At 52.0% G+C, this 27,137-nt stretch overlaps 12 protein-coding genes across 12 annotated transcripts; 5 read left to right on the top strand and 7 right to left on the bottom strand.

The window, feature by feature from the left end:
- Positions 1-87: 87 nt before the first annotated feature.
- On the bottom strand, positions 88-1,761 carry N7532_004598 (CocE/NonD family hydrolase; the record flags this gene model as incomplete). The annotated part of the gene is made up of 1 exon (XM_056617092.1): positions 88-1,761. The coding sequence occupies one exon, from the start codon at positions 1,759-1,761 to the stop codon at positions 88-90; it is 1,674 nt and encodes a 557-aa protein (XP_056477449.1).
- Positions 1,762-2,550: 789 nt separating this feature from the next.
- N7532_004597 (formin-binding protein HOF1) lies at positions 2,551-5,572 on the bottom strand (the record flags this gene model as incomplete). Its single annotated transcript, XM_056617091.1, has 5 exons — positions 2,551-2,720; positions 2,801-4,967; positions 5,022-5,308; positions 5,368-5,472; positions 5,530-5,572. The coding sequence occupies 5 exons, from the start codon at positions 5,570-5,572 to the stop codon at positions 2,551-2,553; spliced, it is 2,772 nt and encodes a 923-aa protein (XP_056477448.1).
- A 781-nt stretch (positions 5,573-6,353) lies between these two features.
- N7532_004596 (uncharacterized protein) lies at positions 6,354-7,223 on the bottom strand (the record flags this gene model as incomplete). Its single annotated transcript, XM_056617090.1, has 1 exon — positions 6,354-7,223. One exon carries the CDS (start codon positions 7,221-7,223, stop codon positions 6,354-6,356), a length of 870 nt encoding a protein of 289 aa, XP_056477447.1.
- Positions 7,224-7,835: 612 nt separating this feature from the next.
- On the bottom strand, positions 7,836-10,107 carry N7532_004595 (transcription factor TFIIIC subunit TFC6; the record flags this gene model as incomplete). Its single annotated transcript, XM_056617089.1, has 2 exons — positions 7,836-8,686; positions 8,757-10,107. The coding sequence occupies 2 exons, from the start codon at positions 10,105-10,107 to the stop codon at positions 7,836-7,838; spliced, it is 2,202 nt and encodes a 733-aa protein (XP_056477446.1).
- A 2,762-nt stretch (positions 10,108-12,869) lies between these two features.
- On the top strand, positions 12,870-13,952 carry N7532_004594 (uncharacterized protein; the record flags this gene model as incomplete). The annotated part of the gene is made up of 2 exons (XM_056617088.1): positions 12,870-12,923; positions 12,975-13,952. 2 exons carry the CDS (start codon positions 12,870-12,872, stop codon positions 13,950-13,952), a joined length of 1,032 nt encoding a protein of 343 aa, XP_056477445.1.
- Positions 13,953-14,216: 264 nt separating this feature from the next.
- On the bottom strand, positions 14,217-15,019 carry N7532_004593 (dolichyl-phosphate beta-D-mannosyltransferase; the record flags this gene model as incomplete). Its single annotated transcript, XM_056617087.1, has 2 exons — positions 14,217-14,850; positions 14,916-15,019. The coding sequence occupies 2 exons, from the start codon at positions 15,017-15,019 to the stop codon at positions 14,217-14,219; spliced, it is 738 nt and encodes a 245-aa protein (XP_056477444.1).
- Positions 15,020-15,346: 327 nt separating this feature from the next.
- On the top strand, positions 15,347-16,878 carry N7532_004592 (uncharacterized protein; the record flags this gene model as incomplete). The annotated part of the gene is made up of 5 exons (XM_056617086.1): positions 15,347-15,371; positions 15,432-15,480; positions 15,538-16,323; positions 16,400-16,616; positions 16,678-16,878. The coding sequence occupies 5 exons, from the start codon at positions 15,347-15,349 to the stop codon at positions 16,876-16,878; spliced, it is 1,278 nt and encodes a 425-aa protein (XP_056477443.1).
- A 452-nt stretch (positions 16,879-17,330) lies between these two features.
- N7532_004591 (uncharacterized protein) lies at positions 17,331-18,480 on the bottom strand (the record flags this gene model as incomplete). Its single annotated transcript, XM_056617085.1, has 2 exons — positions 17,331-18,174; positions 18,233-18,480. The coding sequence occupies 2 exons, from the start codon at positions 18,478-18,480 to the stop codon at positions 17,331-17,333; spliced, it is 1,092 nt and encodes a 363-aa protein (XP_056477442.1).
- A 140-nt stretch (positions 18,481-18,620) lies between these two features.
- N7532_004590 (hemolysin III family protein) lies at positions 18,621-19,580 on the top strand (the record flags this gene model as incomplete). The annotated part of the gene is made up of 1 exon (XM_056617084.1): positions 18,621-19,580. One exon carries the CDS (start codon positions 18,621-18,623, stop codon positions 19,578-19,580), a length of 960 nt encoding a protein of 319 aa, XP_056477441.1.
- A 951-nt stretch (positions 19,581-20,531) lies between these two features.
- On the top strand, positions 20,532-21,888 carry N7532_004589 (Zn(II)2Cys6 transcription factor domain-containing protein; the record flags this gene model as incomplete). The annotated part of the gene is made up of 2 exons (XM_056617083.1): positions 20,532-20,885; positions 20,956-21,888. The coding sequence occupies 2 exons, from the start codon at positions 20,532-20,534 to the stop codon at positions 21,886-21,888; spliced, it is 1,287 nt and encodes a 428-aa protein (XP_056477440.1).
- A 389-nt stretch (positions 21,889-22,277) lies between these two features.
- On the top strand, positions 22,278-23,464 carry N7532_004588 (SDR family NAD(P)-dependent oxidoreductase; the record flags this gene model as incomplete). Its single annotated transcript, XM_056617082.1, has 4 exons — positions 22,278-22,449; positions 22,537-22,724; positions 22,824-22,975; positions 23,089-23,464. The coding sequence occupies 4 exons, from the start codon at positions 22,278-22,280 to the stop codon at positions 23,462-23,464; spliced, it is 888 nt and encodes a 295-aa protein (XP_056477439.1).
- Positions 23,465-24,885: 1,421 nt separating this feature from the next.
- Positions 24,886-26,199, bottom strand: N7532_004587 (serine/threonine-protein kinase; the record flags this gene model as incomplete). Its single annotated transcript, XM_056617081.1, has 2 exons — positions 24,886-25,508; positions 25,614-26,199. The coding sequence occupies 2 exons, from the start codon at positions 26,197-26,199 to the stop codon at positions 24,886-24,888; spliced, it is 1,209 nt and encodes a 402-aa protein (XP_056477438.1).
- Between the last annotated feature and the right edge of the window lie 938 nt (positions 26,200-27,137).

The raw sequence follows: 27,137 nt of genomic DNA, 5'->3' as shown, positions 1-27,137 counted from the left end.
AATTAGTGTTCTAAGCTCTCAGTGACATGAATGCATTGACACTTGAACATAATGCCGACCTTCACTAGCCTGCTAGGCATGTTTAATTCAAGCATCAGCAGCAACAGGCAAAACCAGCTGCGATACGCCGCCAGCAATAGTCAAAGTATGTCTTTGAGGAGCCGTTTTTGTGCCGAAAACCCGGCTCTCGGCAGTCCCAAGGTTTCTTGCGTACATCGGAAAAGAGCCACCGGCGACTAAAAGTCTCACGCGCGTGCCTTTCTTGAACCGATGAGCACAGTCTTGCAATTCCAGCTTTAAGGGCTGAGTCATATCCCGCGAGGGATCCAGCGCATGGTACATTTCTGTGATATTGTGGGACACGTCCTCGATATCTACCTCGCTGAGACGCAAGAACAAGTCTGCAAATGGGGGGTCACTGGCATGCATTAGATAAACGCACGGTTTCCCTAGAACTTCAAAGGCCTGTGCTAGAGGCTCGCTAGTAAAAGCTAGAACATCTGACCTGTCGGCATAGGCAGAGTCGTTCACTTGTCCACCGGAGGATATTTGGTTGCCACCAATGCTGGGAGTAGGATCCAACGGGTCGAAGACGAAGGAAGCTTCGGGTGCATTTTGTAAGGGTAGCTTCGATCCAATTTTGTTGTACTCTTGCAGGAAAAGGCATTTTGGTTCGGTGACTGGAGGCCAAGTAGGCATTGAGCGCCACTCCTTAGATCCGGTGATATGTATCCGAGCAGGAGGATGGCTGTATTTGCCAGTTTTGGCCAGATGCTCGGCCAAAAAGTCCATTATTTCAGGCATAGAATGAATACCAGATCCCTGAACATGCGTCCAGGGCCCGACTATGAGGCTGACATTCACACCTCGATCACGGAGATATTTAAACTGATGCATTGTCTGCGTCGTAAACGTGTCCCACCAACCACTCACCAGTAAAATGGGTATTTGCACACGCTCAAGAGTAGCATTATGCCTTCTCGAAGTCCAGTAATCGTCATCAATGCAAGGGTGCTTTAGATACTCGAAAAGCCACGGGGCTCTGTCACCGAAGTATCGCTGGAGGCTAGTGTCTAGTGGCAGACCAGCGACGGCTTCTTCAAGCTCCTTTGACCTCAAAAAGCTCAGCCCGGGTATATTTGCCAATCGCGACACAATACTTCCGCTCTCTTCTTCCCCCTTTGACATTACGTCGCTCCAGGATGCACGATCAAGTCGGAAGGATCCAGTACCCCATGCATGCCAGGCATGATCGTGAGGCCCAACAGGAATGATAGCGGCAACACAATCCTCAGGCGGATTCTGTAAAAGAGCCCATTGACTGTAACCAAGATATGAAGCGCCCATCGTCGCAAAGGATCCAGGGTACCAGGGCTGCTGACGCATCCAGTCGACAATATCCTGGCTATCGAACTGCTCATTGCTACCGGGGTCGAAGACCCCCTCGGAGCCAGCAGTACCGCGTGTACTCACCATGAGAGCTCGATACCCTCGAGCAGCAAATACACGGGCATTGATAAATGAGATACCTGCCCCTCTACCGTAACAACATTGTATCATAATTAATCCGGCCGGTGTCTGGCCGCTGGGCAACTCCGGTGCATAGAGGTCTGCAGCCAGCTTGATGCCATCTCGCATGGGGATTTTAACGGCTTGTGTTGTGTAACTGGATACTTCGGGACCTACGCCAACGTGGCGTGCTCCAATATAGTCCAAAGTTGCGCCGGCGCAATTCCGGGGTTTCGCAGGCTGCGCCGCCATTGTCGGCTATTGTTGAACCCAAGGTAAAGAAAATCGGCACGCAAAGAGCAGTATCGGGAATTTTGGCAGCTTCGCAACTGACCGAGGGGTGCTTTTTCGCTGAAATTCTTCAGTTGTGGCGGATGTTTTCTCTCTGCCGACGAGGTGAAAGGACGGGGCGAGTTGGGAAAGCATGACGTGGGGGCGCAGGGACCTAGGGACCTCCGCGTGGCAAGGCTGTTCCTGAGGATCGGCAGTCGGCGGGCCGACAACTCCGATCCCGCAAGGAGACTACTCATTCTTACGTGCGACGTGCTTCAGAACAGGGTTGGAAAATGTCGTGAAATTAGAAGAGAAAAAAATTTCAATCAACCATGATATCCTAACGTACATGATCCGAGATCATTTTTCGTGCAATTTGGCCCAGCAGATCTCGCCATAAAAAAGAACTAGTAAAAACCTTTCAAACACAAACGCCCAAACGGGCCAGACACGCTCAAACCCCAAAAATTTCCCTGGCAAAAGAAACTAAAAATTGGCATATTCGCGGGTACAAGATGGAAAAATATTTGACTGTGTTTCCGAGCAAAGAAGAATGAAAAAGAATGCGCAGGTAAAGCGCCAAATAGTCGAAGGTCGCGGCAAGCGAAGTAAGGATCGTGAATGCGCAAGAGTCAGATCGGCGAAAAGCATGGTATCTACGTGAGAGCGTAAGCAAAAATGGGGGCAAACACAAGAAAAAGTGCCCCGTCAGGACGAGAGATTGTGAGAGGGTCGTGGCGGTTCGTGAGTGTCGAAAAAATTCCGATCTTAGATGATCTGGAGGTAATTGCTTGGCACCAATCCGGGATGTCCGCGAGCGTTGGTGACTTCGGCTTCCCACCAGCCATCATCTTGTAGACGAATCACAGACAGAACATCGCCCTTGGTGAAGCCGAGCTCCTCAGGGATTGCTGCAGTGTAGCTGTACATTGCGCGAGCTATAAAAAAAGCCAGGTTAGCTGATGCTCAGAAAGTCCAGGGGAAAGGAAGGAGGCGTAATTGGCAAGGGAATGCTTACCAAAATGCAGAATCGGACGTCCGTCGCGGCTGAATTTTCTACCTGGCTCAGCAACCGCAAGAGTGCGGCTACGAGAGCGACCCACTGGAGGACCGCCGGCATCGCCGTACTGTGACACGGGCCGGCCATCACGTCGAGTAGATCCGTAGTTCGAGCCAGCATACATATCTGGTTGGCCACCGGACAGCTGGAGCTCCATACCACCAGCGCTAGAAGGACGAGTCTGCTGTCTGAATGCAGGCTGAGGGGAAACAGCGCGGTGACTTGCGGCCGGGGAAGCCCGACGGGCATAGTCGTTTGACGAGTAGGGCGAATCCTGTGCACGACGCGGAGTAGGTGACTGGCTGTACCGGCTGCGGATGCTGCTTGACTGATATGTGGTGGGACTCGGGGCTGGGCTAGCTCCACCACCACTGTAACCAGTCCGAGTATCGACTCGCGGAGATACCTGGGGACTAGCGCTTCGTCGGGGGGCAGGAGACCTGGCCCGGGGAACTTCTTGGGGTTTTGCGGGGGGAGGCATGTTGGGGTTGCTACAGCCGCCACGAAGCATGCTCTGCGTCTGTCCAGTGTATCTCTGGGTGGTCTTTTGCATCTGCTTGGACGTAAAGGCTGGTTCGGGAGCATCAAGACGCTTCACCGTGGGGTCGTTGTATGCTGGAGGGGCACCAGATGAGCTACCCCCGTAGGCAGACGATGGAGCTGACGGAGTCGGAGTTTGAATTCCATGATAGCGATCAGCCGAGACGCGAAGAGTGGATTGCTTCCCGGTAGTCTTGAGATCAGCCAAGGCACGTGCGATAGGGTCGGTATCGTCCTCAGTCTTTGCCTGCTGCACCGCCCCCTTTGCTCCATTCTTGTCGGGGGAAGCAACATCGAAGACATTGTTGCCAACATTGAGTTGGAAGTTGGCTCGAGGATCCACGGGTTCGGGGCTCCGGCTGTGTCGCTCCGGCTGGGGCTGGGGCGCCTTAGCCGGGCTGGTTTCCTTTGTAGGGGAGCTCCAAGGGCTTCGTGAAGACTGAGATCCGATCGCTGGTCTCTCCTTGTCGTGACGGCTCTTGCGTCGGAACGGACTGTTGCTGAAGAAGGCGGTCTTTTTCTTCGGGGTCGCTTGCTTGTCTTCCCTCTGGCTCGGTAGAGGCTCGCTGTTCGTCGGCTTGGGAGGAGGCTTCGCGGCGATCGGCTGCTCGACACTCGACATGGAAGTGGGATTCGATACCTCGCTTTGAGAGTCACGGCTAGATGGTCGGTATGCACTGGTGGCCGAGCTCCGCTCTGAAGGAGGACCAGTTCGGCAGAACATTGTCATGCCATCCGTAGGGTAGGCGTTATGAGGAACAGCATTGATCTCGCCATGCTGATCAGGGTCATAGTTGGGCGGAAGCTGGCCACCGCGGCGAAGATCCAGAGGAGGTGGCTGCTGAGCATTGTTCTGCATGTTACTAGGCATGGCACTCGGGGGAGGCGGCATGGCACTAGGAATATTGTTTGGCATCGCGCTAGGTGCAGTGGGCATATTGTCCGGCATGGCATTCTGCGCGTTGTTCTGAGCAGGCAGCACTGGATGACCCAATTGGGCTGCGAGATCGGACTGGGGATCATGGTGGGACTCGAAAGTCGAAGGCTGAGGAGAAGAGGTGCGAAAGGCCGGGTTCATGGTCCGCTGGAATTGGGCAACAGAATAGCCTTCTCCTTCGTCAATTTCCGATCCGGTTTCTGTGTCTTCTTTGCAGAAGTTGATGAAGCGTGGCGGATCGGGAATCTCTTGACCAGTGCCTCGCTCCTTGATAAAGTGAACGATATCCTTTTCGACCTCGCAATTTTCGAGAGAAAGTCGAATCTTCTCGCAAGAAGCGTCGTCGCTGACGCAGACAGTCGATGCGATGTTTGCGTACGTCCACAGGCTGCTCTTGGTGAAATCCAGGCGCTCTTCCTCAAGATCTTGGAACTTGTCGCATGCAGCCTTCCACTCCTTATTCCACCGACCAGTTGTATCCTCGAGGACCTTGACTGCCGCTTCGTATTCCTGGCTGTTGGAAGCAAGCTGGATCTGAGTCTTCTCGAGCTTGGCCTTGTTCTTGCGTTCCTCTTGGCCCATCACCATATGTCCCTGGGCGAGATAGCCCTTAATGCGCAAGCAGTCTTGTTCATATCGATCCCGGGTCTAAGTAAAAGTCAGTGTTCAAGCTCTTCCGCAATTCGAATACGTAAGCCTCACCTTGTTGACAGCTTGTGTTTGTTGCACTTTGGTCTTGTGAAGGCGTTCGATCGTATTCTGAATGATCTTCCGTCTTTCTTTGATTCCACTGGCAAAAGCAGAGAGCGGCTCCTCCAGTTCACTCTTCATTTGACCCGCGATTGCGGAATGCGCTTTCGCGATGGCTTCGGTTTCCCCGCGAACCACATCCAGTGAAAGTCGGAGCGATCCCATCTCGGTCGATCCTAGCGACTTGCGACAAAGCGCTTGTAGTTTTCGGGCATACTCGTCTTCGATCGCGGCACGTACTGCTCAGGATAATTAGTGATTTGGCCCAGCTAGGTGCTACCGATCACCTGTGACGTACCGCTGTAGAACACCTTCAATTCATCGCTCGTTACCTTCGATGCGTGCATGCGGTCAAGCATAGGCTGTAGACCTGCATCATCTCTTCCCCAAAAATTGTTCGCAACTGCATTTTAATATGTTAGCTGCAGGAAATTCGCTTGCGGAGTTTGCTGTGTCTTACAGGACATAGAGACCGTTGGTCCCTCAGCCACCGTGCCGGGCATAGTAAACGATTTTGAGCCTCGGCCAGCCTTCGCTCAATCAAACGGAGAAATAGAAGATCAAAAATATTGATTCGAGTAAAGAACGAGCGGAAAAGAGCGCGGTATGAATAAGGAAGCACAAAGAGACCCGGCGGTCGCTAAATGTCGAGGTGATGATCAGAGGGATGCCGCTCGGCGGTGTTTACGGGTGCGTCACTCGGGGCAACCACCGTCACGACGCCTGTCCAATGCATCATGACTAAGCGGTCCGCCGCCCCTTCTCCGTACGTTAGGCTGAGTGTTTGTTTCTAACGGGCCTTTGCCGGGTTCTTCACGCGTCAGATCGGGATTTTTTACATTGCACGCAAATGCTACCTTGTGGAGACTTTTGAATTTTTGACATTTGTTTTGCATTTTCATCCTATTTCAATATGACATTCTTGTGGCCTTTGCCTTCCCAGTGAAATATCCAATCTATGTCCGTAAAGTCTTCAAACCATGTCCAGAAAGATAATAAATACATAAGGCGAAGAGTTTTCGTGCCACCAAATAATCCCCATAGAAGAAAAAAAAAATTGAAAAAAGCGCCGGAAATGCGTGTTCGTAACCGTCGAAAGCAATTTGTCACAAAACAAAGGCTCATCTGCACTTTCGCAGAGGTCTTTGTCGCGTCGCGCATCATCACAAATCATTCATCTTCGTACTGATCCGCTCATCGAAGATTTCATAGTTTCATCAGGAGGTTCATTTTCATCACTTAGCGTCAATTACCGGTAGGCTCAGCAGACCACCCAGGCCTACTTTAGTACGGCAGGAGGGTGGACGAGGCCCCGAGAGACCGGCTGGAGCTAGGAGCGCTCTGGATAGCCCCGCGAGCAAAAGGAGTAGGCGAGGCCGGAATGCTCACACTCGGCAGAGATGGAGAGGCGATCGAAGCAGAGGAGTAGTAGGAGTCGTCATTGTAGTTGCGAGCAGCCAGGGGAGTAGCAGAGACGGGCACACTGGAGGTGGGAGAAGACAGAGGGATGCTGGAAGACCAGCCGCCCCACTGGCGTGCAACCAGAGAAGTGCGAGGAATCACACTCAAGGTGGGAGTGGCCACCGAAGAAGACAAACCGCCCCACTGGCGTGCGGCCAAAGAAGTGGAAGCAGCAACGCTCGAGGTGGGTGTGGACAGCGAGGGAGTCCAGGTGCTCCATTGACGAGCTGCCAGGGAGCTGGGGGTGGCCAGAGAGGATGAGGGATACCAGTAGCGAGCCGCAAGGGAAGCGCTAGACGAAGGAGCCCAGCTGCGGGCATACAGGAGCGGGTCACCTGCGGCCTTCAGACCCCGGCGGAAGAAGGACGAAGAGCCCGGTGCGGGCATGAAAGAGGCGCCAGGTGGGGGAGCATTGTGCGAGACCGGGGTCGAGGTGGCAGCCACGGAGGGCGTGGCAGTCACCGTCACTGTAGAAGGTACAGCAGGAGCACCGGGTGCTGTCACGATCGAGTTGAGAGTTTCGGTGACAGTCTCAATTTCGGGAGTGGCTGAGCTAGAGGACTCGCCGCCAACATTGACAACGTCGTAGTTTGCCCTGCGAGCGATATCTTTCTGAGAGTTGGCAAATGGCGCGGCGTAGGTCACGCCGATGGAGGAGAGGGCAGCGAGTGCCGTGACGGATGTGAAATGCATGATGGAAATAGTCAATGGAAGGATTCGGATGAAAGTAAACAATGGGCGGTAACAGATGAGAAAGCAAGCGCGCTGAGGGGTAGGGAGACGAAAAGTAGTTAGATACTAGAGAATTTGAGGTAGAATAGATTGCATATGGGATGAAGAAATGTCTGTTTAAAAGTGGACGGAGGTATCGATCGCGATCAGTGTGTTACTCAGCATGAAATATACAAGATCCACATGGCAACCCTGCGATCGACACAGAAAGCGGCTGGCTGGGATCGGCCGGTGGCTGGGGAGACGGGCCCAGCCACTTTTTTTTGGGTGGCTTTCATCAAGTAGTTTTGGTTTGACAGCGCGGGTCTCCACACAGCAACGCCACGGCAGGCAGCTGCGGTGATAGGGGTGCTGAGGTAAGCACCTCAACGTCAATGTTGGTGCCTCCGCGGTGGCTGGGGGTTCCACTCTTGATACATCAGTTGAAGCCGCCCGCTGCCTAGTTACTTTTCTTAGCTTCTCGAGTCACTGGCAAATGATCCTTCGCCTCCCGATCGGCATCGTCACACACCGTAGTTCCAATGATCTAGCGGATCTGCTGTCGGCAAGGGTCTCGGCTGGTGGCTGGTCAAGTCAGATGGCCAGATCCTCAACCCGCAACAGACCACAGCCCATCGCGGCGCTAGCCCAGGCCGCACATGGGCGATTGGGGTTCCACCCGAGTGCGGTGACGTGGGTGCCCTCTTCATGGATGGTGGTAATGCTGGGACCGGTATGTTGTTTGGACGCACTGGCAGACGCAGGCAGGTTCTTAGCCAGCACTTGACTTTCCGCGATGTAGCCGTCGAAGAATCGACTGGCGCCCGAGCTCTCTGGACTCGGCCCGGGTGCCCACTCGTGCGTAAACCAATAATGTTGCCATTGTTGTTCTTTGCTGTAGAGGAGCTTGCGGAACGGGTTGGTGGCCATCACCCCGCCTCCAGTCCCACCTACAAGGATAGATGGGTGCCAGGGGCTGCAGGGTGCGAGACTGGCCACGCCGCTGGAAAGCTTGCCAATCGACGTCGATGCAAAAAAGCGGCGAATGGGCATCATGCGCATGAAGTTGTTCTCGTCGAAAGAGTAAAAGGCTTGTAGAACAGGCGAGTAGCTGATATGGCTGACAGCCACTCGCACACGCACCGTTGAGCTGTTTTCGCTCCAGGGATCAATCATTGACCAAAGTTTAGTTTCACCATCCATTGCGATCGTGCTGATAAGATGCGGATGGGCCGGGTAGGCTGAGGCGATACTCAACACCCAGGTTGGGTGGATCACTTGATAAAAGAAAGGAAGGGGATCGGGACTGGGCGTGGGTAGAATACTCCAAATCGCTACGTAGCCGTCGGAGCATCCTACTGCGATGTCACTGGGAGATAGCCAGGTCACACATGAGCAGAGCGCCGATGGCGGCCGTGCCTCAAATGCTGGTGAGGTAATTTTCACTGCAACGCCAGTCAGTCACAATATTCTTTAGCTTTCCTATAGGCATATGAAGCAAACAGTGTAGCTTACCATGCTCCTCTTGCCGAGATCCCCGGCGCACCTTGATATCCAGCACCCGCACTTTCCCATCTCCCCAGACTCCAGCAAGGAGTCCAATGTTCTCCGAGTTCCCCTGCTCATCCTCTGGTCGCTTCTCTCGAGGCACAGGGCACCAAGATATGCGGCGTATATCACCCCAATCAGTGCAAACAACCAGCCGTCTGATCGGTTTAGATTCCATATCAAGAGACATGGTTGAAGAGCCTGCCTTTTTGCCTTTGAATTCCCACAGCTGTATAGCGCAGGGATATGAAGGACGTGGTTGAAAATGTGTCGCGGATTCGAGGTCTGGAGTGTTGAATTTTTTCTTTTGCGCCTCGGTTATTGGCACGACCACTGCCAGGTATTGGGATGCACCATCGTGATTCGGTGCCCAGGCCGTGCACATGATTTTACGGCCAAAGCTCAAGAGCCATCCTTCACGGGCAGTGTTCTTAGATTGCTGATCACTTGCTCTGCTCTCAGCACCCTCCCAGAGTTGGCCGTAATTGTAGGGGTCATAGTATTTCAGATCGATCTTTGTTTGTTCGTCCGCCGGTCCCATGAGAACTGTGTGTTGTCCTTTTGGAAGTTTGGCGAAGTATTTGTTCGTGTCATTTTTCGTGAGCTTTAGAATTTGTTGTCTCTTCTGGAACTGTTCCCCGATGTCCTTGTCATAGTACCAGTCCCATCCGGAAGTTTTCTCTGCTTGAAGGTCCTCTGAATCAACACCATAAGTTGGTCCGTATTTGTAATCGAGCCCTTCCTCAAGCCGGTCTAAGGTGTATCGGCTGGGAAAGCAAGAGTCAATGCCTCGAAACCATCGGTCCCGCTGCCAGACAGCAGCTTTGAGATCCCTTTGGTCGGACCCTAACGCAAGGATGTGATGCATGACTTTGGATATGTGCACATTGTGGTCCAGTACACCTCGGGAGTGCGTTTCATGTGGCATCAGCTCCATCGTACCGTCGGAAAAGCGCTGTTTTGTCCGTCCGCGCATGAACCTAGTCCTTTTATTGGATTGTTTCGTAGGAGTATCGATCTCCATTTCATCAGCGAACCTATCCTCAGCTGCTTCTTCATCGTGGTCTTCATCGGCTCTTTCTTCGTCTCCTTCGGAGGCTGTTCCATATTCCATTCCGTCGTCATCCCCATCGTCGGCCATATCTTCATCCCCACTGACAAAGTCTTCATCCGACGGGGATTCCCGTTTTAGCCGTTTGACCCTTTCCTCGAAGGTTTCATCAGACTCATCATCACTGATCCCGGCAGCTTTGAATGGATCACTGTTGTAGGTTACCGCGGAAGTCCTCGCGCGACCTGATCTGCGCGTCGAGGGCATCTTCACTGCGACGGACTACTAGCAACGAGCAGACTGAACCCATAAAAACTAGAGCTTGGATGATAAGCTTCCCGTTGGATTGGAGGCAACAAATAAGACTGACAGGCAAGACGCGGTGAGGTGCGAAATGCTTTGGAATGTCGATTTGCAGAACGCGGGTGTCGCAATGATAATTTGCGCTATACCCAATCGGGTAATTCCATTCCCCACGCCACGCCGGAGGCAAACTCGTCTTGAGATCAGTTCTAGGCTTGAAATAACAAATATTATAGCACCAGAGCATGCGAAATAGATAGTTTGAAATTCGAACTATACATATATTACACTAAGATTGCCCTGTACACTCTTTTGAAAATCTCAGTGCAGCGTGGGAGACTAGGCATGGTCACATCGCATGTGATGCGACCACTAAAGATATATGTGATAGCAACACAACTTCAAAGCGAGCACGACAGTGATGGGCTGTCAATTGCGGCTCTCATGTAGCGTGGTATCGAATAATCAAATGAACACACACATTTGTTTTACAAGGGAACATGTGAAGAAAAGCATTCAATTGAGGTCTCGTTCTGCTCTCAGGAGACTAAAGGTTTCGGATTGCATTTTGATTGACCAACACACGATTCTATTGTCGCAAGGCCATACGACTTTCTTACAGCGATATCACTTTAAGGATATTGCAACCCGGTGCTGAGAGTCGGAAGAGATTGAATGATAAGTGGTATGTAGGTGGTTTGGGCGGAATAGGCTCCTAATATACACAAGTGTTACAGGTCTCACAAATGACGCATGGTGAAGGAGTGAATTTACCAATCCCTATACCAGGATTTTATTCCCAATAGGGACTTATTTTTCGCTGCAAAGCTTCTCTGACATGAGCTCTGATAAGGAAAGTTCAATTCGATGTTGAAATGTGTATCCCTCTTGAATTCTCGCAGTGTACAGCTAGGCAGACGTTCTGCCATTCATCACATCATTTCCACGGATACATTCCTATCTCGTGTTCCACACCATACGTCCACCTCATTGTAGTAATTTATCCAGCCCGATGCCCAAATTAGAAGTCCACAAGGGAGCTTGACGACATGTCTCAAATACTCAGAGATTTATTGTTTCCCCGAACCTTGTCCATCGACAGACCTTTTCCTAATCCGTGACATGAATTACGAGCTATCTAGGTACGTGTAAATATCTCGAATACTCGGAGTTAATTCAATAGCGCACCGAAGCTGCTTGACCACCACATTAGCTGAAAACCCTCCGCAAAAGGTAAGTTTTGTACCGCCGCAGCACGGTCGGCTTTCAACGGCCCTGCTCCAGCCATAATTCCGATGGCAGAAAGTCTCACGAGAAAGGCGATACGCACACGGATTACGTACGAGCTACCACCAGAATCTCCCCAGAATGGGATGCGATTAGACGTTGGGGTGGAATGAAATACAAAGTACAGACAGACGATGTAGTGAGTTATCTGTGTCTCTTTTATATTACATGAGCAATGTCAATCTCGACTCGGAAAACTCAGTAGCATACCAAAAGCAAACTCATGCAATCACGCAATGCGATTTCCGCTTTGGCTTTGACCTCGAGACATTGTTAAACGAAGACTGCATCAGTATTAAAGAGGTAAGCTGCAATCATGCTTACCAAGAACACAGAATCATCACTCTCAAGGCGGCCATTAAAGCGTGTCAGAATGTCGTTCCTTTCATTCATCGACAGCGCAACCCCCTGATATGCAGAACAAGAGGAACATTCCTCCGTGCAGTAACCTATGCCTTTCTCCCTGTCCGAAATCAAACGACGCCGATCGTCCACATCCCCGGCTACAGCAGCGTCCACGAGCCGCACAGTCAGCGACGAGCCTTTCTCTCATATAACATCTCTGATTCTTCCTTAGTAAGTTGTAATCCCGTCTTATTGGCCCTTTTGGAATCATTGATTCAGCTTCATATAGTTCCAGCTCTTGCATTCTGCGAACTCTTCGTAACTGCTCTATCTCATTCTCTATGTCATTAATTTGGTCCTTACTACATTCAATATTTGCCACTTTTTGAAGAGCTCGTAATTTTCTTATATAGTTTCCACTCGTTGAATGGTGGTGCGGAGACCATATTTGGCAGAGATAATTTCTCACATAAACTCACGGTGGTATTTGTAGCAACGCCCTTCGATGTGGTGTTCAATCCTGTACCAGTCGGACACCTCACTCGGGTCCTTCATGGACTTTGTGGGCCGCGCATAACCATGTGCCACCTTCAAAGAAGACGAACGAGGCTCCCGAGGCATTTCGACGGAGGACCTTGGATCGATGATGGAAGATCTTTGTAGGGTAGCTTAGCTGGCGACAGATGCAATAACCCGATAATGCGAGAATATTGGCTAGAAGAAAAGATATCCAAAATGTGAAAACCTGAAGTCTGCAGACTCACAGGGCTATGATCCCATTCTTACTCGTTGCAGTGACTGTCCCTTCCGTAAACTACCCGCGTGAACTGGCTAGCGTGGCAGCATCCCGGTTCATCAATAAATGAGAAGTGCAAATTGTTGGAGACCAGCTGATTCCGTTCCTGGACTGGGATACCATGTGCTGGCAATACCCAGTACATACTCACTACTATGTACTGTGTAGTATATGTGGTATACTAGTGGTAGTAGGAATGAGGGGTTCGCCCCGAGCCCCGCGGTGGGTCGGCGACTTACTTTGACGTCAACCGTCGATTGCCCGCTTTCCTTGCAGTCTCTTCCACTCTCTTACCACAATGGCTCTCAACGCAGACCGTGGAGTGTCGTACCGTGGAGTTCTCCACGAATATGTATGTATACAATTTTCCAGTTTCAAATAAGGGTGTTCTAACTCCTTACAGGCTCCGAGGCTGGTGGCTTTCGAATTCGCGCCGCCGTCCAGCGTAAACAAGCCAAACAGCTTGATATTTGTGGGTGGGTTGACTGATGGCTTTTGCACTGTTCCATATGTTTCGAAGTTAGCAGAGGCCTTGGAACCGACCGAGTGGTCGCTATTCTCCATTCTTTTGTCTTCATCATACAACGGATTCGGAGTCGCCAGTCTCGACAAGGATGTAGAAGAGATTGGCCACTGCGTCCGATACATTCGAGACCTCAAGGCTTCGCGTCAACCCGGAGCGCCGACAAATTGCGCAAAGATTGTGGTCATGGGCCACTCGACTGGCAGCCAGGATGTCCTCCACTATCTACACTCGCCCAACCCGCTCCCGAAGCCCGAGTTTGATATCGGACTTTCACACTTGGTACGACCGGAAGTCGATGGTGCAATCATGCAAGCCCCCGTTTCAGACCGCGAGGCAGTTCTAGCAACCATGAAATTCGCCAAGAATCCCAATGAGGTGCGTGGTGTCTATGATCAGCTGATCAATTCGGCCAAGACACTGCCATGGACCGCTGACGGCAAGGATACTATCTTGCCCATGAATATGACTGCGCAGCTTGGCCTTCCAGGTGATGCGCCACTCAGTGCTCGCCGGTTCTTGAGCCTGGCGAGCCCGGACAGCCCCGCCAATCCTTCGCCAGATGACCTTTTCAGCTCGGACTTGAGCGACAAGCGCCACCAGGACACATTTGGAGTGGTAGGATCCAGAGGCATTCTGCAGTCCAATTTACTGGTCCTCTACTCTGGCTCCGACGAATGGTGCCCCGCCTGGGTTGATAAGGAGAAGTTGATGCAGAGATGGAGGCAAGCCCTCGAGGCGGGAGGCGCAAAGTGGGCGGAACAGAGTGGAATTGTCCCTGGTGCAAGCCACAATGTCAGGGATGAAGGCCAGAAGGACCTGATTGACCGCGTCGTGGGTTATCTGCAAAGTATCTAAAGGCCGTATCTAGAAATCCCGGCGAAAATAAAATTTCATAGACTAGGATTCGAATAGAACTTGGTTTTCTATCAGCATACAGAAATAACAAAAAATTTCAAACACCACCCAGGATCATGAAGATTTGGAATCAGAGAAGATGTGAGAGTTGGGGTATATCGAAGGACGGGCTATAATTAGGTTCAAACGCCCCAAGTTGTGATGCGCGAAGTTTCGACACATTATAAGAGTTGGTGCAACAGCGGAGCTCAGGTGTTCAGGAAATTAAACCTTCAGCCAGAGATTGAACACACCCTTAAGGTACTCGACAATCTCGGATCCACCCAGCTTGCTGTCACCGTAAATGCGGTCCACAAATGTGATGGGGCATTCCTCCACTTTGTAACCCATGGCCTTGGCTCGGACCATCATCTCCATCTGGAAGCTATAGCCCTTGGACTGAGTACTGGTGATGACCTTCTCAAGAACATGCTTCTTGTACAGACGGAAGCTACCGGTCAAGTCGCTGACGCCGGGCATAAGCATGACATCCGCGATCAAGTTGGCGGTACGCGAAGTGAACTTGCGGAACAGATCCCAGCCGTAAACACCGCCCTTGATATCCCCACGAGTCGCATAGCGGGTGCCAGTGACGATGTCTGCATCAGTCTCCTTCTGGATCTTGACCATCTCGGGAATAAACTTCGGGTGGTGGCTGAAGTCGGCGTCCATGATGATCACATAGTTGCCAGTGCAGTGAACAAGACCGTGAACGTAGGCCGTGCCGAGGCCGAGCTTGCCCTCGCGGGGCTTCAGGTTGATGTGTTCGGGGCCGTAGAGTTTCTGGAGTTGCTTGGCGATCTCGAGCGTGCCATCAGGGGAACCGTCGTCGACAACAACGACTTCCCAATCAAGCTTGCTGTTCAAAAGAAATAAAATAGTTAGCTGGTGAGCCCTTGTTTGATTTTGTAACAATCGTCATACTTTTCGGTAAAGGTCTTCTGGATTAGCCAGACAATAATAGGGAGGTTCTCCCGCTCGTTGTAGGTGGGTAGGATAACCGAGTACTTGTTCTTGGTGTCGCCCATTGTGAGAGATTGGAATGTCGGGTCTCAACCTATGGCTCCAGTACAGGTGCGATCAAAAGAGATAAAGGAAAGGAAAGGAGTAGGGAGCGAATGGCTGGCAGCTTGTCGCGCCCGGGGAAGGCCAGTGTCGCGCCAGCTCGCCAGATCCGGGCGCCCACCGCCTTGGGCAGAATGCGATAGCTTATCGCGAGCTTCCGCTGTCGCTGGCGGAAATTACCAGCCCAAACTTTCCCAGCAGGTTTTGGAGCGTTGAGGCTGGTTCCGGTGCTTTTTTTTTTATAAAAAAAAGACAGGAGGCTTTGACTGAATATGTCGCTGTCTCCGAAGATGCACAACCGCAATGCTTCTAGATGTAGGTTCTCGGCGTTTGATAATTCCGATAATCCCAGACCAATACTGATCGATTCACCAGCTTCGCGACCCCGCAGCTCTACACGAGGTCCGCTTGATGCATCTGATGAGTCAGTCCTTTCGTTGGATTTTGCTTGATCTTTTTCATTCTAACGTGGCCTATGTAGTCCTCTGTCATCCCCGGGCTCGGCGCCTTCACCCAGTATGAATCAACAGATCTTTACTGGCGGTAACGATTGTTCTGGCGCTTCTCTTCACAAGCTGGACCCGCTATCCCCGGATGAACTCCCTGAAACCCATGGAAAAGACCTTTCTTTTCTGCTACGACATAATATTTACCATCCGCTTTCCCATATCGATGTGCCTTCCCCGCTTCGCTCGGATTTCGTCGTCCTCAACCCCGGCGAACCGCTTTCGACGTCTCTCGGCGCATTAGAGAAACTGCTGGTCGAAGGCCGCTTCTTGATTGCCGCTCACTTTGCTGGTTCTATCTTGACCTCATCGCTGGTTTCACCCACCGACATTAAGATCATCTTCTGCTTGTTCTATACCCGTCTTGCCTGCTTGGAGCTGTCTGGAAACACAGTTCTCGCCGCGCAAGAGTCGAAAGCTCTGGAAGACCTGAATTCTCAATTCTACTACATAGACCCCAGACTTTCCCAGTCCGAAGGCGACAATAAAGACCGCAATGATGGTGAACCGGACCCCTTCCCTCGTCACATCGTCCCGTGGCCACTTCGCGTTTTGGCAGTCCGGCTTCAGAGCATTGGGTTCGGTGACTCGCGCAGGAGTATTGGCGGCTTATATGAAATTGGACTGGAAGCGCGAAGCCGGATAATGAAGCGCGATATCTCAGAGTCGGAAAGAAAGATCTGGATAGACCGACTAGCAGACTTGGGGATACGAAGCGTCAATGCGCTGGTTGAAATGGGTGACCTCGATGCAGCCAAGAGGTCACTCGAAGCACTTAATGCTTCTGGTTCTGGGTCTCAAAGTACAAAGTTGAGGAAAGCGCTTCTTTTTTTTGAGGATTGGGGATCTCGATGCGGCCGAGGGCATCTTCGAGGGCTCTGGTGGATCCAAAGAAGCCGCCATGTTAACCCCTCTACTCAGCATGTCAGATGGTCGCTACCAGAATGCAATTGACGAGTGGCGCATGCTACTGGAAGACAATCAGAGGACCGATGGAGCGCTGGTCGCACAAAACCTTGCCGTGTGTCTTCTTTACACCGGCCAATTGGACGAGGTATGTCAACTCTGCTTTCCTCCTACCCTTGAACGAACTGCTTATCTTACTGATATCATAGGCTCGTCAGCTGTTAGAATCTCAAATTTCAGCAAACCACTCATTTAGCAGTCTGATATTCAACCTTTCAACCGTCTATGAGCTGTGCTCTGACAATGCTGGTCAATTGAAGGGGCAGCTCGCGTTGAATATCTCGAACCAGCCCATTTCGGGCCGAACTAATCTAGATCGATCGAACGCGGACTTTAAGCTTGGTTATTAATTAAAAATGGAGATTGCTGCAACCACACCCATCTTTGTCTCAGACCGGCCCCTATCGTGACATCTTCTAGATACACCAATTGAAGTCTGGTCACCCCCGTGATTAGCGGTCTGGTCAGCTATTCTGGAGACTGACGCGCCACTAAGACGAATAAGCGGACATGGGGTCGAGTGTTTATTCACATAGAAAGCCTGTTTCTCTACTCACAGTCAGGAAATTCAGTTGAGACAGAAAGGATGTGGCTGTATCAATCCCTTTGAAGATAGTCATGGCTTCGTATTGAATCAGTTTTCTCATGTAAAGTGGCATTCTGAATATACCCAACCAGACCCATGGCAAACGCTTCCGATAAAATGGATGTGGATGGACTAATTTCATCTCACACATCAATGCCCAACGCCTGAGAAGCCCAACGCCTGTGAGTGCTTTCATATCTAAGAGCCTTCCGCGGGCTACTTATTCGGTTGGGGTCGCGGTTTCGGGCGTCTGATGATGATTTTATCCCCTTCCCTTTGCCAGCCGAGTTTTTCGACCTCCACCAATTTTTCCCAAGTCCAGTTCTCTTCGTCGCCTGTACACCCACCCAAGATCCAATTAATGTCAACATTAAGATACGCACTGCCGACTGCCTTGAGAGCTTGCCTGCGGACTCGACCCACGGCCCAATTCATCACGGCGCGAATGTATGAATTCACGGTCTTATGGACTCGCCAAAACATAACCCAATTGTCATGCATCAATGCGTTAAGCACATCGTCGATCGTTGGGGATTGGAAGCCGAATTCCTTTCGTGCACGAGCACGTAATTCAAAAGCAGAGACCATATCGCATTGCCGACAAGCATAATCCAGTATCATGTATGACACGATCTCCTTCACCTCGCAGTCAGCTAGTGGATGTGACTTAGAATGCAACCTGTCGAGAGTATGTCGCAAAGAAGGGAAATACGATGGCGGATGTTGCGCGCGGATTGATAAGCGGATGGAGAATATATGCACTCGCTGCGAAAATATCACTGGCGTTGTCGCTGCCGTTGCTAGAACGGCTTCTCGCAACTTTCGGAGGGAAAGCAGGAGGGTGGATAACTCCGCCGATGGTGGAGGGCCGCTCCCCTCTGCGGGCCTCGACTTCGTTGCGTGCTGAGCGGCCGCTGGATTCGATGTTACATCGTTGGAAGCACTCGTGGGGAGCGAAGTCAGGGCAGCATCGAGGTTATCTTTATGCTGAGCACAGAATCGCATGTACCGCTCGACGATCTTGTCGAAGTACTCTTCCTGGGCGGAGTGATCGAATAGCCTGCGCGAGTGCCTGTCAACGAATGCAATCCGCGCAGCAGCCCCTGGTACCAACGTACTTTCTGTCCCCCTTTGAGACAAACCCCACACTTTCTAGGGAGTCTGCCACCGGCCGCAAGCGGCTTCCTGGTACTCGCGTGGTCTGCATGGCTTGCGGCACGAGGGACGCTTCGTCGATGGACTGCCATTCATGTGGGACCTCGGTGTTTGTATCATTTGCACTGTTTGCACCGAGGTTGCCCCAACGGAGAACGAACTCCATGGTTACCCCAACTACCCAACGCTCGTCATTTTTTACATTGTACATATTGCTTATTGCCGCTTTGTTGGCGTGGCTGGGTCACTTTTTTTCAGGAAATACCGTTGTTCTGCTTACCTTTCGTGCATATTGCCATCGCTGACCCGCCGGATTGGGAACCTGGGCCCTGCATCATATCACATGTGAAGATGGCTCGCCAACGTCGTCAGGTACAGGTACAGGAAAAGGGGAAAGTGGGGGTGGAGGTTGAGGATACAGGCAGTCAAACGAAAGAGGCTCCCCAGATCGTGAAAAGGCTACTGCATTGGGATGATCTACCTCATTGGCAACGAGACAATCACCATATCCATACGGGATATCGACCCGCCTCGTCCTCGTACTGGGGCTCGATTCAGTCGCTGGGCTACCTCCACAATGAGACTGTCAACATCTACACGCATCTTTTTCCGGGTATTCTCGCTGCTCCAGCCGGATATCAGCTTTATCGCGCCCTGGCACCTCGCTATCGCACTGCTGATGACTCGGACATCGTAGCATTTGCCTGCTTTTTTGCGGGAGCTGCTTTCTGTCTCGGAATGTCGGCGACATATCACACAATCTCCAATCATTCGCCTACCGTGGCCCGAATCGGTAATGCCCTCGATTATATCGGCATCGTGGGGCTTATCGTAGGAAGCTTTGTCCCAAGCGTCTTCTATGGGTTTTACTGTGTTCCGGAGCTCCAACACCGGTACTGGACCATGATTTGCACCATTGGTCTAGGCTGTGTGTGCGTTTCGATTCTCCCGCGGTTCCGAACGCCCCGTTGGAGGCCATTCCGAGCGGCAATGTTTGTCGGGATGGGCCTGTCGGCTGTCTTCCCGGTGCTCCATGGTTTGTTCCTCTTCGGATTCAACCGTATGCGCCAGCAGATCGGCCTGACCTGGCTGCTCCTCCAGGGTCTCCTATACATCCTTGGCGCGGGCATCTATGCCGCCCGAGTACCCGAACGGCTGCGGCCCGGCTCCTTTGACATCTTTGGGAGCTCACATCAGATTTTCCATGTACTGGTCGTCTGCGCAGCGGTGGCTCATCTGACTGGTCTCCTCAAGGCGTTTGACTATCGGCATAGCGGCACTGCCGAGATATGTCAGATCCCACGGGGTTGAGTCGAGACTATGGAGACGAGGGGGAAGGAGGTCGAGGTTGGACAACATGCTCATGGCATTTTTTAGGGGTAGCATGGAATGAAACATTCGTGCTGTAGTGTACGTGGGCGGGGCTTCTCGCCACGGCCTCTTCAGTCCCTGCTGACGATGACCTGGTTTAGCAATGTGCAACAATGACCACAACGGAAGCGGTGAATGCCCTTTCGTAAATACAGATACCCTGAACTCCGGTCAGCCGAGTTCGCCCTCTGGCGCTCATTCTTTCTTCACATGGCGCTTCTTTCCTAGTGGATGTACCATTGGCTGTGCATCTCGGGCCCAGCCGACTTGTCAGCGCCGTGGGTTCATGAAGAGTGAAAGTTAGCGCCCAGCCATGACTTTACGATGTTGCATCCGGGTGTGCGACTTGGGCAGTAGACCCTTAGGCGGATATCCAGGGACTCTTCTTTCCCGTCACGAGCAATGCTCCGGAACAGCAACAGCTCAGCGAATCCTGTCTAGAGTGGGATTCGACTACAGCCTGTGGGAAAGCGCGCCCGGGGTAAGGAGTGCCCTTTTCAATCTGCCAGTTGGCATCCCATGCGAGGTTGATCAGATGAAAGCATCTGGGGTTCCACAGCGGCTGATCTCTTGATGCGGCTGCCGCCGGTACAGGAATCCTAATGCGAGTGTGACATTTTTCGCCAGTCCCTTGCCATGGAGCCTTGGATTTGTCTTTTCATGGTGTTATATATACAGGGAAGAAGGCAGAAGCAAAGAAAGAAAAAAGAAAAGACGAGGAAAGAGTTTGGCCGCGCTGTCCTCGATGTTAGCCTCGTTTCCTTTGCACTTTCCTTTGATATCGACCATCGATCCCTGTCGTGTATAGTCCAGTCCCTTTTGATTCGTGGGTGACGAAACAATCATTGATTTTCGCCGATATCGCTCGTGCATCTCCTCGCGCCGATCTCGATGCTCGCCGAGTCCAACGACAGTCCGTATGCCGGGGGTGACGCGCCAAAACTCCGAACCGCATGCGAAAATTGCAGGCAGTCAAAAGTAAAATGTAACTTGTCCGGCAAAAACGTCTGCACTCGGTGCTTGCGCCATGGCCTGCAATGCCAGTATGGCTTCGCTAACCGATCTGGGAAGCCGAAGGGAAGTAAGAACCGCGCCACGCTCCGGAAGCTAGGCCAGCTTCAAGAAGACAAACCACCGATACGTGGATTCCGTGGAAGTCGACTTGTGCCTCCCATGTCTGATCGGGAGCCTTTACCAAGTGTGGGCTATCAAACCCATATCACTGACCCAATGTTAGATGACGAGGTGAGCTTTACTTTTGGGCGGTACACCATTGCCTCCTTGCCAGATTGGCTCACAAATATTACTCGTATAGGTCTGCCTGGTTTCAGCTCCTCCAGGAATATGGGAAAGCCCTCGGAGTTTCGGCAGTGGTGTACCGCTAGAAACTCCGATCTGTCCGTCGCAGTTGACGACGGTGGATAGCACGCCGTTCACCGATCTCGTTGATCCCTGTCCCCCTCTCCCTATTAGGCTGGGCTACCCCCATACGCCAGTGACGCCGACATTTCTTTCGCCAGACCCATTGACCGACGGCATGGCAAGTCCACCATTTGGTGGATCGGTCTCATCCCCTTTTCCTAGCGCGCCTTGTGATTGCATTGACATGCAACTGTTCCATATGAACCGACTGAACCACCTGCTTGCCGAATCACTGCCACTACGTCTCGACCACAGCCTGCAGGCTATCAAGGCTACGTTCTGCGCATGTCAGATGTTTTTACAATGCGGGAAATGCGTCAAAGATAGTGCGAATCTGCTCCTTGTCATTTCCGTGGTCAATCTCACTCTGCAACTATTCGAGTACTGGATCTCACGCGAAAATCCCCGAGTTCCGCGGGCGGAATTCGGTGTCGATATTCGTTACGGATACTACGAGTTATGCCAGGAGGAAAACCGACAGATTCGCACATTTCTACTTAGGGGACTACTGCTACATTGTCGAGAGACATTGTCAATGTTGACAGCGACAATCGACACCGCTGGCCTCGATACCCCGAAGCTCGTTGAGACAGACATTTCGAGTGATACGAAACTGGCGATAGGAAATTCACCAAGTCAGCCGTGGGTATCCGCAACCTCCTACATGCCTGGTATAGACTGGGATCTTTTAAATGGCAATGGGAACAATTGTTTGCTTCCCATCATCACCGGGTATGAATCTACGGTGGAATCGTTCTTGCAATCCGTCACATTTAACGAATGCATCTGTGGATCGAAGCGCGCGACACGAGACGAGTCTCTCTAGCCTGGACATGTACATGTGGAAGGATTTGTGGGAGATTACTTGCAGTCTTCCTGTATTTTACTATGCACTTCAGCGGCCGGGGGATAAGGAGGGGTGGATGTCTCTTCCGTAAATAGTTCGGATTCCCGCCAGTTCGAGAGCAAACGCGGATCGACTAATAGTACTAGCAATCTCAAATTGATCAGATAGGCTATATTGTGATTGAACCGGCTATGAGATTCTCGTGACAATCCGCATTTTATGTCGTTGCTGCACTCTGCATTACCTCCGTCAACCCCACACTTCGGTCCGCGGCGAGCCTCGGCATTTCACAACGCCGAGCTTGTATAAGGAACGCCCGACGTCCACCTTCCCCTCACCAATTTCTTGCCACCAAACAAAAGACCACAATGGCTCCCGCAGACCGTCTCAACCAGGTCAACAAGCACCTGAACTACCCGGCCGGCATGCTTGCCGGCCAGGTCGCCATCATTACTGGCGCAGGCCAGGGCATCGGCGCTGAGGCAGCGCGGCTGTTCGCGAACGAAGGTGCCAAGGTTGTGGTAGCTGACATTGACAACAGTATGTATTTCGCCCCTGTGCAACAGTTCGCTATTCCCATTTCGGGGGACTTAAATCTGGAGCTAACGTTTTCTCGGCTCATAACAGAAAAGGCGAACTCAGTTGCTGATGCTATCAACGCCGCCGAGCCAGGACGAGCTCTTGCTGTGGTTGGTGACATCCTGGATGCCAACTATGTTACGGACCTGGTGAAGCGTGCTGCCGAGTTCGGCGGTGGCAAAATTCATATTATTGTTAACAATGCTGGGTTCACCTGGGACGGCGTTATCCACAAAGTGAGTTCAGCTAGTAGTGGACCCTTTCCCCTTAAAGTCTGCTGTGGTATTATCTGATCTCATCATGACGGTCATGCTGACTCGAATATCCGATTCTAGATGACCGATAAGCAATGGGATACTATGCTTGCTGTGCACAATACAGCTCCCTTCCGCTTGGTGCGAGCGGCGGCCCCCTACTTCCGTGTCAAGGACCAGGAGCCGCGAGTTATCATCAACATCAGCAGCACCAGCGGTATTCATGGCAACGCGTGAGTGAATGCTTCTCTTATCACGATCGAACAGGCTACTCCTGTCCTCCAGCCCGTTATACTCGTTTTCTTCATGAGACGTGCCGCACATATACTAACTTTACACCACTCAGCGGCCAAGCGAACTACGCCGTGGGCAAGGCGGGTGTCGTCGGCCTTACTCGCACCATCGCAAAGGAATGGGGTCCCGCTTTTGGCGTCCGCTCCAACACCATCGCCTTCGGCTACGTGACAACACGGCTGACCGCGGCTAAGGAGGCCGGAGCCTTCATCACCACTCCAGATGGCACCAAGGTTGCCCTGGGAATCCCCGGCAAGCAACTGGACAGCAAGAAGGGTGACGCAGATGCCAACGCTTACCCGGATATCCCACTGCGCCGCCCGGCTAGTCCCGAGGAAGCGGCGCGGTCGATTCTCGGCGTGGCCAGCCCCTACTTTTCCTATGTGAATGGGGAGACGATTCGGGTGACTGGTGGGCGGAATATGTGATGGGCAAGGAGTTCCACAGTCTACGATCAGGTTATTCATTTGCTTCACGCAGGAGTGTAAATTCAGCAGGTAAATGGCCAAAATATTTATTCAAATGGCAATGGGAATGAACACCTCAAAAGCTTGATCATCGAAGATCAAATCAAGTGTCTGGTGAAAATCCAAAATCACGAGGACAGCTTTCTCTTTGTCCTAGCTCTAGTTTGTTCGAGTAATCCCGAGGCCTACCATCAGTCGCCCGCTCGAGTTGGCGCTCAAGGTTCGTTACCTCCCGTCTTACTCGGGCAGCGAAGACGGGTCTCACAGTGCCACAGTCCACATATATCATGCTGGAACTGGAACGGCCACACGAAACGACCCGCAGAGTCGGGGCCACGATGCTCGGCGGCGCCGTAGGACTGCGTAACGTTGCACGAGGCCGTGACACCAGATAGATGGTCAAATTAATAAAATGGCGATGATCGATCAATAAGAAGCGCGATCACTTCAAAACAGAAGAATGACAAAGCGGAGGTGAGAGTTCCTCAGACGCCACGATGTATGTAGCTTTGCCAGGCTTACTGCAACTGAAACCAGACTATCGAGTACAAAGATGTGTTGCGTGAAAATGATGCAATTGTCGCTCCATTTGGATTCCCGAGGTATCATATCGTAAAAGTTATCCAACCCATGCCGCAAAAATAAAGTCTATGCACATGATGCAAATTGAACAAGCCGAGATCAAATCACCACCCATAAAGTAATCAGAGAAAGAAAACAGAAGTATAGACAAGGGCTTTTCTTCGCAAACAGCAGCAGAGAAGTCCCAAAATAGATCCGATCCATCCCTTTCGATCAAGGATCAACGCCGCCAAACAACCATTGCGCAAAATCCCCAAAACAAAATCATTGATCAACTCGCCCTCCCTGGGGCGAGTCTTCGTTTGTGCCTCCCAATATATTACCATGCTCAAAAAAAAAAAAAAAAAAAAAATTGTCAAGCATCAAAAAGAAACAAGAATCCTCCCGGTATGTGTGGAAAATATTAAAACAGTAAAAATGAAAATCGTAACCCTGTCCGGCGGGGGCAGAGAAATTCCAGGGTCCAGTGGACAATGCAAAAAGAATGACCCGGGGTCACTGTCCAAAAAACAAGGTATAGTCCAAGTGGAAAATGATATGTCCAGAAGCAGCAAAGTGAAAGTTGGTGGCCGAGTCCGACGGGTTGGTCCTTGGCCCGGCGAGCCAAATTTTCAAAGGTTGCTTTGTTTATTCTTCTTTTTTATGTCAAGAAGATTCTCCAAAAGCGGGTCGTAACGTGGAAAAAGTCGAAATGCCTAGATGATAAACTCCAGGCGCATATAGGCAAGAATGAGAATATAGAGGGGCGTGTAGATCGTGTAGTAGCGTAAAAGTGGAGATGATGAAGATGGGTCGACCCTTCAGCACACCGGAATGGGCGCGCTTGTGGTAAACGCATCCGGGGGGATGACGCCCTGAATGGAAGGGGTGAAGACCACATTGCAGTCAGGGACCTGTTGGGAGGCGATAGGGGACATGCAGTTGAGGTCGGTGTAGTCCTCGGTCAGAGCAGAGGTATCCGACACAGCTGCCTCGGAGAAGTCAGAGTAGTGGGAAGAAGTGTCCGAGGAGGAGCCAGAATGCTGGGCATGCATGGGATCCACCGGGACGTTGAACGGCATCTGGGGCTGAACATAATACTCGGCCTGCGGAATCTGCTCCGGTACCCAGGGGGCCATGGGCGTCTCCGTGAAGCGAGGGCAGTCCACGATGAGCTGGCGCAACTCGGGGATGGTGATCCTCTTGGCTGGGTCGCGTTCAAACACCCGGCTCAAGATACATACCATCTCCGTCGATAGGGGCAGGATGGACTTCAGGAAGAATGGATCCTTGAGGTACGCGCGGAATGTGGAATCCTCCATTGAAGCGCGCTTCCATGGGTTGCGACCACAAGTCAGGTTGACCAGCATGACACCGAGGCTCCAGACATCATTGGCGGCTGAAACGTAGCAGGACATGGGTCGCGGGTTGGTTTGCTGACATTCTGTGTTTCGAATATATTAGGTGAACTGTCTCACTAGGCGGGGGGTGGCTGGCGATGCTATCCACAAGCCATCAAGAGGGGGTCCGAAACGGATCTGCGACTTACCAGGTGACATGTAGAATGTGGAACCGCATCCGAAGTCCGAGGTTAAGAAGTCCGTGGTTGCGAGGCCAAAGTCGGCGAGCTTCACCGTCAAGGCTTGGTCCGTTACCAGTACGTTCTCGGGCTTGAGATCGCGGTGGTAGATTCCCAGGTTGTGGCAGAACTGCACGGCATCCAGTAGTTGCAAAAAGACGCGCTTGACCAAGGGGTCATTGCCGACGAAGTTTCCTTTGTCGGTGATGCTGGAGAAGAGATCGCCTTCCGGGCAGAACTCCATGACGACGTAGGTGCAGTCCACGGACTCCATAATGCGCACCAGCGAGACCACATTTGGATGTTGGCTGGCCAGGTGGTGCAGACGGATCTCGCGTTGCTGGTACCTCAGCTGGCGGGGATCCAGCCCAGCCTTGTTGAGCGCTTTGACGGCATAGCGGATGTTGGTATGGATATCCACGGCGGTGTAGACCACGCCGTAGGCACCGACACCAAGAATGCCGGTAAGTTCCAGCCGGTTGGCCAAGATGAATCCTAAGCGGTCCTCGGGGGTATAACACCGAGGCGTTGGCGACGGCGGCGGAGTCGGTAGCATGGTCGGATGATACATAGTTCCGAAAAAGAAAGGACAGCGCGTCGGCCACGGGAGAGAAGAGAAGATGGGGCTGAGAGATCCAAGTCGTTAAGGAGGGTCCCTTCTCTTTATTCCCGGGGAGGGGAATATCGAGATGTAAAGTAATAGTCAAATAAGAAGAGGCGGGAGGAGGGCAAGGTTCCTGGGCTTTTTAGAGATCCAAAGTCCACGGGCATTCAGAGGCAGGAATCCATTCCACGGGGAAATCCGACTGGGTCCAAGGGCGGATTGTTGGCAAAAGGGGAGGAATTTTTGGTCCAGATGGAAAGCGGCGAGGAGAAAATCAAATGAGAACGACCACAACAACCGGATGCGAAAGGAGAGAGGTAGCACAAGGCTCAGAATCGGATTGTTTATGGTTTGGAGGGGGGTGGGTGCCCCATAGATAAAAATAATCGATGATGCGTCGAGTTCGTGGGCATAGCCCATGTGGACAAGCGGCCGGCCAGGCCACCGTGGCTTTCGACACTTGGACGGAGCGGTGTGCAGGCAATGCGGCCCACGGCCCAATCATGACGCCGCCGGGTGCAGCGATGCAGGCGCCACCTGCAGGCGCTGATTGGGTGGGGCCGGGGGTCGCACATAACGATCGTCTGGCGTTGCAGATGCCGCCTCTAGCAGCGATGGGAATCACTGGGAATAGGGGGCCGTTGCCCGTGTGGCAATAGTCTGCGGTAGTTTGGTCCTCTGCCCACCGCTGCGACCACTTACCACCAACCGACCACCTCCCACCCCCGCCACCTCATCAGTTCCAACTTGAATCCAGGCCGCCCCTCTTTTGTTCCCACTGGCAGTTCCCAGCCCCGCAGGATGATGTGTGGACACGAGTTCTGAATGGAATGAAGGCGATGTAGTCTGGATGTCTTGTTTCACCCATGGTTCCTACCTCCAGCACATAC

This window comes from Penicillium argentinense, assembly GCF_028826775.1.
Source record: "Penicillium argentinense strain IBT 30761 chromosome Unknown utg000004l_segment0_segment0, whole genome shotgun sequence".
Taxonomy (NCBI): Eukaryota; Fungi; Ascomycota; class Eurotiomycetes; order Eurotiales; family Aspergillaceae; genus Penicillium; species Penicillium argentinense.
The sequence above is the reverse complement of the archived record's forward strand: the minus strand, read 5'-3'. Positions and strand labels throughout refer to the sequence as shown.